This window comes from Oncorhynchus nerka, linkage group LG10 (genome assembly GCF_034236695.1).
Source record: "Oncorhynchus nerka isolate Pitt River linkage group LG10, Oner_Uvic_2.0, whole genome shotgun sequence".
NCBI lineage: Eukaryota > Metazoa > Chordata > Actinopteri > Salmoniformes > Salmonidae > Oncorhynchus > Oncorhynchus nerka.
This window is the reverse complement of record NC_088405.1, coordinates 66,671,156-66,682,017: the sequence shown is the minus strand read 5'-3', so window position 1 is coordinate 66,682,017 and position 10,862 is coordinate 66,671,156. Positions and strand designations below refer to the sequence as shown.

The following is a 10,862-nucleotide window of genomic DNA, read 5'->3' as shown; positions in this document are numbered from 1 at the left end:
ATTCATGTTAATCCTAATAGATTACAATACATCATGGACAACACAACCGCTAACTAGGCTTACTTCTAGTGCTTATTTTAATCATTCCTAACAAACAGTTTTTTATTTATTATTATTAGCTATATTATTACATTTTACCATACAATTGCTGAGTAAGTATCTGGTCATTTAATGTATGTAAATAATTAAGGGCTACAATCAGTAAAATAGTTTTGGTCTGAAAGAAAGAAAATCAAACACTGGAAGTAACGGTCAGAATTGGCGCTGTCCGTGGTGCTGATATCTTGTTTAAAATCCTACAGGTTTAGACTGTCACCTCTCCTCATTTGATGCAGGCTACGTTCTCTGCACGGATGACGGAGAGGCTTCTAATGAATGAACACAAGGGCCGAATGGACAATTGTCAATGTCAGAATGGACAGCAGGTGGGCAAGCACAGTAACCCGTAAATTGTTAGAACTTCATACATGTGTTGACGCAGGCAACATGCACGCAGCTTTCTACAGTAACTGTTAGCCAAGGGATCATAGCATACCATAGTGGTTCACGGCCACTGGGGGACGCGTCTCCCATAAACAAGGACGGCGGACTCGTGACGCGTCGGGGATCGCCAATGCAAATGTGTATGCTCCCTCACTCCCTGCCATCTAGTTTTGTAACGATCTGCTCTTCCATGGAGAGGGAGAGAGAGTGGAGAAAGACGAGGAGCGGGGAGACGATTCTTAAACGTAACAATACAAACGTGGCTTCACTGGTTTTGGTTATAAAATAGGATATTTTAGATTTCAGAATACGTGGGAGAGAGATTCGACCCTGAATCTGATAGCGTTCTGTATGATAACACGCAGTCTCGAACCGTCGACATCCAAGGTAGGCTAAACGGTATTCAGATGTGTATTTTATAACACTGATTATGCATTATTGAGTAAATGTGCGCTTTGCAACTTGTTTTGATCCTCCATTGGGTGATGTGTTATTATGCCTTATACATTTACACAGTTAGATTAACGCTGACAAAAATCATACTTTATTATTTGACAGCGGACATTATTTTCGAAAAGGTTGCTAATCTATAGACTACTTCTAGAAATCATTAGACATGTTGATCAGTTAGAGAAGTTGGCGGTTCATGAAACACTAGGAACAAATTATGTGCTATGTGGTGGGAGCATAGTGTATGTGCAAACTGTTGCTTCTCTTGGTTGGTAGCCTAATATTATGAACAAAATCCCCAAGAAGAGGTAGCCTGATAAGGTCGAAACAGTAGAAAAGTTATACGATTGGAATTAGTGGCAAAAAAGTCCTAAAAGGAAGCGTCATGGCCATAATTCTGTAATATTACATTATGGTCTGGCTGCTGTCTTTGTGCAGAGGGTTTAGTGATGATTGCATCCCACTGGGTAAAACTAGTTGAATCGACATTGTTTCCACGTTGTTAAAGTTTTTTAAAAAGCATGTGACTCTTTGAATCAACATGGAAAACTGATTAGATTGTTTCATCCAACTTAAATCCAATTACATGATTAACTTTTTTGTTGATTTCACATTGAATTCACGTTAGTGAATACAACCTAATGTAAATCACAACTAGACTTTAAACTGATATCTGTGCCCAGTGGGACTGTTAGTGGCTTTCATCTCTTGCCTGTCATGCACTACCTGGCATTTCTCCACTACCCTACTACTCTAGAATTAGAGAGAGAACTTGTCCAATTGAAGAGCACAAATTTCCATGTCTGGATCTGAGTTGCCGCTTGAACGTAATTGGTTTGTTATGGTACAGATCATCAAAAGATGGTTCACAAAGCCCAATCACAAACTAAAGTCAGTGTGGAGCTTTACAAACATACCAACACACTGATTCAAGTCAGGGAAACAACAACATAATGCAGATGGTGCTGTGATGCTGTCATGCTGCCAGTATAATTCAGGCAGAATGGTGGAGATTTCCGAAGCAAAGACAAGCGAAACACAGAGAAACGAAGGATGTGCTGTAGCTAACTGGAAGATAACCTCTTCCCACACACCCATTAACACCAGATATAGTATCACACCAGGTTCAGAGGAAAGACAAACAACGAAGAGCAAGGGAAATGACTTAATTCTCATTGTTCTAGAACAGAAACACAATCCAATATGTCAACATGAGCTGAAATAACTTAATGCTCAGTGCTCTAGAACAGAAACACAATCCTACAGTGTATGTCAACATCAACTGAAATAACTTAATGCTCAGTGCTCTAGAACAGAAACACAATCCTACAGTGTATGTCAACATCAACTGAAATAACTTAATGCTCAGTGCTCTAGAACAGAAACACAATCCTACAGTGTATGTCAACATCAACTGAAATTACTTTATGCTCAGTGCTCTAGAACAGAAACAAAAATATGTCAACATGAACTATGGATCTAATCCCCCGAGCTATATACGTTTCCCTCCTATATTCTACAGAGGTCATATACACAGAGAAATATGTTCTGCCAATTTACATCTGACTTGCTTGCTTCTATTTTGTTTCCCTAGGTTTTTCCAAGAAACTACTTGCTTCCAGGGCTTGTTCTGTTCCCTTGGAGATTACTGTAAAGTCTGGCGCTGCTGTGACACATCTGAGGGACCTGATTACACAGTGGTCCTTTTGGTTGCCAGTCCAAAGGCATGGCTATGAACCACAAAGAATCATTAACCATCTAAGGCTGCAGCCAGGTAGCCTACCTACTGTGTGACTGGACTGATGGGGCCTTGGGAAGGTTATAATGAGGTTTTAACCCTCACCCTTCTCTCTGGAATGGTGGCTCACTAGGGGTCAAAGAGCCACCAGCTGAACAGTGGGGATGGCCACGGCCCTCTACAGGCTGCGTTGCTTCCTGCGGCGAGCTCAGATGCTCCTCCTCTTCCTGGGGATCGCCTACCTGATGGCGGGGAGCATCCTGCTGCTGCAGCGCTCCAGCCTGACCCTAAAGACTGCTCAGCCACCAGGCGACGCCAGTCTCCCTTCTCTCATGGCACTGCCAGCACCTCCCACAGCCGTGAGGGCCTCCCCCGGCCTGGGCCTGAGGGCGCGCTCCAGATGGGCAGCCACCCAGGGTGTGTTGGGTGGTGGAGGGGGCATAAAGACGGGGAGACACTGGCCCACGTCCCGACACCTGGGGGTCCAACACCTGCACCACCGCTGGTTCCACGGTCTCATGCCAGACACGCAGGAGCAGAGAGGTCCTCTACAACGCAATAAAAGGCACAAAGGTACCACCTACCTAATGCAACATAATTTACTTTGAATGCCAACATATCTGTTGTTTAACTGCTGACTGCATACCAGATCTGGGTTGAAATTGTATTTGTTCCAGGCTTAATGACAGGACTGACAGGCTCAAATCTGCTGAAAATCTGTGTTACCTCTGCTCAATAGTGTGTTGTACTAAACAATTCATATTGTATATTGTTGTTCGAATGGATTTGTAATATGGCTTTTCATTTACTGTTTTATTTTTACATGGCAAGGGACCTACATGGGCTGCTTCATGCATGATGCCAATGAACGAGCCCTGGGGGGAACCATGCTGTATGATCTGCGCAAAATGACCAGCTCTTTGTGTCAAGACACCTGCTCAGAAAGGTAATGAGTCTAGAGGAACCATGGTGAGCTGCTGCTATTTGGTTAATTATTCTGTCTCAGTCACTGGGATGAATAGGTCCTGTGTTTCAATGGGGAGCCAGGTGGCAGGATGGTGGTGGTGTGTAGTGGAGGGCCAGATCTGTGTTAGAGATGCAGAATGAGATATAGTGGGTATTAGGGGGTGTTAGTAATCATTCAAATTCATTACAAAACTGAATAAATCAATTTATGACAAAACATTTAACAGGGCCTTATTTCACAGGAAGTCTAGAAGCAGGAAATGATTGCCACCAAAACAAATATCCAATGCAAATATAATCAGACCATGTGGACTGCTGGGAGGATATTCAGCCAGAATCATAAGCCTGTTTATGGTGGGGCTCAAAGCAAATGCTAAAAGGTCATTTTGGATATCTCCTCTCTTTCCAAAGAGAGAGGATAAAGAGACTTAAAGTAGGATGACTCATATAGCCCTTGGGATAAAGGACCCCCATCATCCACCCAGAACTATTACTGTGATCTTGTCAACAGTGAAAACTGTTACCAGCCAGCACCACAGATAAATTAACGCTGGGCTTCACTGCTGCCTGCCCTGATTGATTCAATTAAAATGTCTAGTATTTATTGACACGCTGGCCTGGGGTTATGCAATCTGGTGTCCTATGGAACAAAGTAGCCCAAGGCTAATGATAGCCTGTGATTAAAGATAGCCTTGTTCTAACGATAGCATGTGATTAAAGATAGCCCTGGGCTACTGATAGCCTGTGATTAAAGATAGCCCTGGGATAATGATAGCCTGTGATTAAAGATAGCCTTGTTCTAAGGATAGCATGGGATTAAAGATAGCCTTGGGCTACTGATAGCCTGTGATTAAAGATAGCCTTGTTCTAAGGATAGCCTGTGATTAAAGATAGCCTTGTTCTAAGGATAGCATGGGATTAAAGATAGCCTTGTTCTAAGGATAGCATGGGATTAAAGATAGCCCTGGGCTACTGATAGCCTGTGATTAAAGATAGCCCTGGGCTAATGATAGCCCTGGGGAAATTATAGCCTGTGATTAAAGATAGCCTTGTTCTAAGTGTAACTTTAGACCGTCCCCTCGCCCATACCCGGGCGCGAACCAGGGACCCTCTGCACACATCACCAACAGTCACCCACGAAGCATCGTTACCCATCGCTCCACAAAAGCCGTGGCCCTTGCAGAGCAAGGGGAACTACTACTTCAAGGTCTCAGAGCAAGTGACGTCGCCGATTGAAACGCTATTTAGCGCGCAACGCTAACTAAGCTACCCGTTTCACATCCGTTACATAAGGATAGCATGGGATTAAAGTTAGCCCTGTTCTAATGACAGCCTGTGACTAAAGATAGCCCTGGGCTAATGATGACCTGTGATTAAAGATAGCCCTGGGCTAATGATGACCTGTGATTAAAGATAGCCCTGGGCTAAGGCACTGAGGTGAGCCAGTGGTTTATGTCTCCCTCTCTCTGCAGTGGTTACCGCTTCGCAGGTCTGGAGTACGGAGCAGAGTGTCACTGTGGTAACCGCATCAGCAGCCCGCAGGCCCAGGAGGAGGACTGTAGCCTGGGCTGCAGAGGGGAGAGGGGGGAGAGGGGAGCACCCTGTGGGGGCGTGGGGCGCCTCTCCATCTACAAGGTGGAGGAACAGCTCCCAGGACAGAGGAAATGTGAGTACACGGAACCTGGTATAGAGCACTGGCTGACTGAGCGGCTGTAATATGCTTGACTAATCTCTGAACCCAGAAGCACTTCACATGTGTCCTGGCCAAAAGTGTCACGAGAGACCAGTGCTATACTAATGCATACACTATATGAGCCGTAGCCACTATGCAGTTTAGTCATTTCCCATCTAGGGTAAGTAAATAATAGGTCGATTTCTATGGGCAACATTTGATTTAAGCTTGGCAGTGTAAGACTAATATGTTTGCATTGATCAACATTGCAGCTCATAAAGAGAAAATGCATGGAATATATTTAGTTATGTTTATACGCTGTGGCCTGATGTCTGCATACCTCTGTTCTACAGTCAGAAACGTCCGCTACAGTGGCTGCTTCAAGTTGCCCAAAAACATCACCATCGTCTTCCCTGTCTACTCCCTCCAGTCAAACTCCACGTCACAGTCCTGCATCGAGACCTGCACAGATAAGGTTTGATTCTGTTCCCAGCAAGAAACCCTGAAAACCACTGAAGCATTTATTTAATCTTCACCACCAGCCCAGACCATAGTCTTCCTCACACAGACCCAGGGGTGAGGTATCATGGATCATGTGCTGTCTCTGCTCTCCTCAGATGGTAGATTAGAATGGCATGGCTCTGTGTGATGAAGCTACTGGAACACCATTTGACTGTATAAGGTTAAATGTCCCTCTAATGAGAAATAGATGGGCGCTGTAATCAGGCCTTCACACAGTCTGGGTGCATCAGTAGGGTCCTCTGCTCTACTTTACTCTGCTCTGCTCTACACACAATTGGCTGGGAGATAATATTGAATTTGATTTAGCCTATTCACTGTGTGAGTGTGTGAGTGTGTGTGTGTGTGTACACTTTTGTGCTTTGTGTGTTTTCACATTTGTGTAACTCCCGGTGTCAATAAACAAAGAGCACTGTCAGAGTCAGCCTCCATAGAAATTGTAACTCCATATAGTGTGGGGTGGTGGGGGCTATACTATGTTGAATAGAAAAACTAGGACAACTTGTGCAAAAAATATCTGAACTTGGGAAAAAAAAGGAATCAAAGGAAATAGGACAGGGGTGGTTCAGACATCTTATATAACCCACCCATCACGTTACCCAAGGGTGAAATCACATCCAATCCACCAGAGGGGGAATGAGTGCCCAGTCATATTCCTTGAACTGTAAATTACTGCTTGAAGTTATGCCTCTGATGTTTTCAATGGTCCTGGTTCGGTATTGCAGGAGCTCCCACTGGCTGTGTTGAGGAACCCACACTGTTACTGTGCCTGGGCCTCATCTCTGTTTAGACTGAACCAACGTCTGCCACCAGACCAGCCATGTCTGGAGACCAACGGCACAGCACACACTGTTGCCTCCACATCCTGGGCGGACCCATACTACTACCAGGTCTACCAGACACCTGTGCTTGGTGAGAGTCTTGAATAACCTTCAGTTTCACTTATACTACAGTCCAAGATTTAAACCATAAAAATTATATACTGCCAAATATTCAGGCTTTATACTTTACTGTAATTTAAACTCTTAGCAACAGAATGCTTCAATACAGTAGCTCAAAGATAGATCAATGGCCTGTGTCTATGGCGATGTTCAACCCTGATGTTTCTGCCTCATTCAGACTCCAGGTGCAAAGAGAGGATGTTTCTACCTGAGAGGTCCACCTCCCTGGTGGCTCTCTCCAGCTTCCCCGGAGCTGGCAACACCTGGGTACGCCACCTGATCGAGCTCGTGACGGGCTACTACACTGGCAGCTTCTACTTTGATGGCACACTTTACAACAGAGGTGAGGTTGAATGTGAACACAGCTCAGGTGTTGTGATGGATAATAATAACATATACCAGGAATGATTGATGTTTCTCTCCTGGAATATATCATTGTATCATTTTCAAGCACACGCTACCATTTTCTAAACTGTGGGCTCTCATAGAATTTCTCTAATGTATGTACTTGTACAGTACTTTCAAATATCTATGACAGTAACTTGATCTGGACCTTTAGTGCTTTGTGACACAATACCTTGCGGAGGTTTGATCTTCTTGTGTATCTGGGGTTTTCTACCAGGTTTCAAAGGGGAGAAGGACTACTGGAAGAGTGGGCGTAGCATCTGTGTGAAGACCCATGAGAGTGGGCAGAGAGAGATCGAGATGTTTGACTCTGCCATCCTGCTGATCCGGAACCCCTACCGTTCCCTCATGGCAGAGTTCAACAGGAAGTGTGCCGGACACCTTGGCTATGCCACAGACAAACAGTGGAGGAGCAAAGGTAACACAACAATCACAGCTCAGTGGTTTGGGAAATGGACTGGGGGTTATGTGCCAACTAAGGCATGCACAAACCATTAAGGCGTGCAAAACACATAAACCAACACATAAACAGATTTTAGTCAACTATTGGTCAAAAGTCTGTTTCAAACAGATGTTCATAAATGGTGACAAATATTCAGCTGCCATATCGCTGCATAAACTGAATGGGAGATGTCAGCCATGTCTGTGCACAGCACACACTGATCAGATACCTCGGTTTCTTCTCTCCTCTGTTTACCTCAGAGTGGCCAGAGTTTGTTGACAGCTATGCCCCCTGGTGGGCGTCCCACGCTCTGAGCTGGCTACAGTTTGGCCGTCGCCTGTTGGTGGTGCACTACGAGGACCTGCAGAGGGCGCTCTTTCCCCAGCTCCGCCTCCTCACCTCCTTCCTCAACGCCACCATAACGGAGGAGAGGCTGATGTGTGCCCAGAGCAACCAGGACGGTCACTTCAAACGCTCTGGTAGGGCCCAGCGGCCCTCCTTCGACCCCTTCACAGCAGAGTTGAGGAACACCATTGACTCCTACATCCACACAGTGGACCAGGCCCTGAGGGACAGGAACTACAGCGGCCTACCGCACGACTACATACCCAGGTGATCCTCCTCAGCTGATCCAAACTGGAGTCCAAAAGGACACGTCAACAAATAAAGGGGAGGGGGGAAGGTGTCATCTCTGCCACCACTCCAAAGTTAGTAGTCCAGTCTAGTCATTAGCATGGTTGGGTGAAAGGTTTTTACATGTGTTGGAGAATTCTGTCAGCTACAGAACATTTTCAGAAGAGTGACTCAGAGGGAAAGTGACTGTATGAACACACCAATGGGTAATTGTTTGACACACTTGACATGTCCAACCCACTGTGAGTGGGTTAAACACCAGTGTAAACTGTCAGTGTCACTGGGATGAAAACATGGTTGAACATTACAGCTCCTGCTGAAAGGTCTCAGGGCAAGAGCCAGACTCTCTCTATTGGAAGAAAAGGGAAACATCCCCCTTTTCACTGCAGGCGTTGGGAGTATGGAGCAAGTGCCTGTCTGCAAAAACAATTCAAACAAGCATTGTGGGTTCTGAGGCTTTTAGCTTTAAATGGAATCTTTAGGTTATTTCTTTTTGTTTGGGATTTTTGTCATGTTTAATATCAGTTTTACTGGTAGAGGGCAGTTAAACAGAAAATGTGCCATTCAACAATGTCAAACGGATCGTTGTAATGGACTTATGCCAATTAAATCTCCATATGTTTAGCTCTATTGTCAGCTTTTTCATTACTGCTGGTGTTCGGTCATATACAGGCAATTCTACAAACGTATTCCTGGTGGTTTGTATGTTTGTAAGTGCGTTCCATCTCTCTGAGAGACCTAAAGTGACATGACATTGTGAACAGGCCTTTTGCATCACGTTCTGTACCATATCTTGTTGAAATTGTGGCTGTGAATCCTGGTCAAATAGGTTTCTAATGTTTATCAGGGAGAGTGTAGGCTACCTCGTGAGAATAGAATACTTACACTTGAATGCAGTTTCCCACATTATCATTTTAATTGCATGCCTTATTGTTCAGTCTGTGGCGGCAAACAACAAGTCTACACATTGGAAAGATAATGTCCAGATTGTCTGTTTATCTTCAAAAATGCCTAACAAAAAATGTGTCATATTAATAAATCTAAAAGCTGGATCCAAGCACAGACAAACGACAGCAGTGGCATAGTGGTGGAACAAAACAAACACAGATTCATTAGAAAATAAATAAGGTGTGACTCTCTCTGGATGTCTGCCTTTGAATTTCACACAAAGACAACATAACAAATCAAATCATTGGACCCTATAGTTTAAATGAGATGATTAACTATTACATAGTGATGTGGGCCCTAAGCCACTGAGAAGAGCCACTCCCTGTCAAAACCCTCAATAATACCATTAACCCATCTGTCAAAAGGCTGAGTCTGTAACTCATTGTCATTATTCATCGTCTCTTACCCTGGCACAAGGGTGACGACTATAGCGTAACTAGCTCATTGAAATATAGTCAATGCATTGCTCTCAGTGTTTTTTCAAATGTATTTTTCAGAGGTGTAGTTTATTTGTTTCATCCAAAATAAATAAAAACTATTGGACTATAAAATCAAGTCAACAGTTAAGAGCACTGCCGACTAGAAAGTCAACGGTTTTGGATTAATGACACTCTAAAACTTTCAGAAAAGCATTTGAAGGAAAGTTGCTCAGGGTAAGTCTAATAAATTATGCATCTTTTGAAAAGAGCAAAGTATGAGAAGCATTTCTCAGGGGGATGTTCATTAGAGGTGCAGAGTGAAGAACTGTAATGAATGATATCCAAACGGTCTTTTCCTGATAAAACTCTGACGGCTCTTAATTGCTGCGTCCAGAGTGACAAGTGTGAAGTCGGCCCATCATGTTGATTGCCTTAGCTACTAGAACAGGTCTGTCATCTCACTGTTCTCTCTCTCTCTCTCAATATGTTCTCTCAGCAACACTTTATAGTGTGAATACTAGGGTTCAAACGAAAGCTGAAATAGTGAAGCAGAGTCATATGGGACCCCTGTGTGGTAGCCTGCCAAATAGTTTTTTTTATACTGACAGGGTGTCTGTGTTGAATTGACGCACCAAACAGGCGACTCCATCTGTCAAATAACATTTTTTTAAATTTTTTATTTCACCTTTATTTAACCAGGTAAGCAAGTTGAGAACAAGTTCTCATTTACAATTGCGACCTGGCCAAGATAAAGCAAAGCAGTTCGACACATACAACGACACAGAGTTACACATGGAGTAAAACAAACATACAGTCAATAATACAGTAAAAAAATAAAATAAAAAAAAAACAAGTCTATATACAATGTGAGCAAATTAGGTGAGAAGGGATGTAAAGGCAAAAAAGGCCATGGTGGCAAAGTAAATACAATATAGCAAGTAAAACACTGGAATGGTAGTATTGCAATGGAAGAATGTGCAAAGTAGAAATAAAAATAATGGGGTGCAAAGGAGCAAAATAAATAAATAAATTAAATACAGTTGGGAAAGAGGTAGTTGTTTGGGCTAAATTATAGGTGGGCTATGTACAGGTGCAGTAATCTGTAAGATGCTCTGACAGTTGGTGCTTAAAGCTAGTGAGGGAGATAAGTGTTTCCAATTTAAGAGATTTTTGTAGTTCGTTCCAGTCATTGGCAGCAGAGAACTGGAAGGAGAGGCGGCCAAAGAAAGAATTGGTTTTGGGGGTG

The 10,862-nt window shown here is 43.7% G+C and overlaps 1 protein-coding gene across 1 annotated transcript; it reads left to right on the top strand.

Moving 5' to 3' along the window:
• Positions 1-640: 640 nt before the first annotated feature.
• Positions 641-8,873, top strand: LOC115135883 (sialate:O-sulfotransferase 1-like). Its single transcript, XM_029671045.2, has 9 exons — positions 641-870; positions 2,528-3,244; positions 3,503-3,617; positions 5,110-5,303; positions 5,663-5,784; positions 6,554-6,740; positions 6,948-7,112; positions 7,392-7,592; positions 7,877-8,873. The coding sequence occupies exons 2-9, from the start codon at positions 2,836-2,838 to the stop codon at positions 8,230-8,232; spliced, it is 1,749 nt and encodes a 582-aa protein (XP_029526905.1). The 5' UTR covers positions 641-870; positions 2,528-2,835; the 3' UTR covers positions 8,233-8,873.
• Positions 8,874-10,862: the final 1,989 nt, after the last annotated feature.

What these genes read in the sequence shown, in the direction of transcription:
- LOC115135883 (XM_029671045.2), top strand. Translation starts at nt 2,836, where the DNA reads ATGGCCACGGCCCTCTACAGGCTGCGTTGCTTCCTGCGGCGAGCTCAG. An exon ending in CAAGACACCTGCTCAGAAAG is followed by an intron (nt 3,618 to 5,109) that starts GTAATGAGTCTA and finishes CTCTCTCTGCAG; the next exon opens with TGGTTACCGCTTCGCAGGTC. An exon ending in TCGAGACCTGCACAGATAAG is followed by an intron (nt 5,785 to 6,553) that starts GTTTGATTCTGT and finishes TCGGTATTGCAG; the next exon opens with GAGCTCCCACTGGCTGTGTT.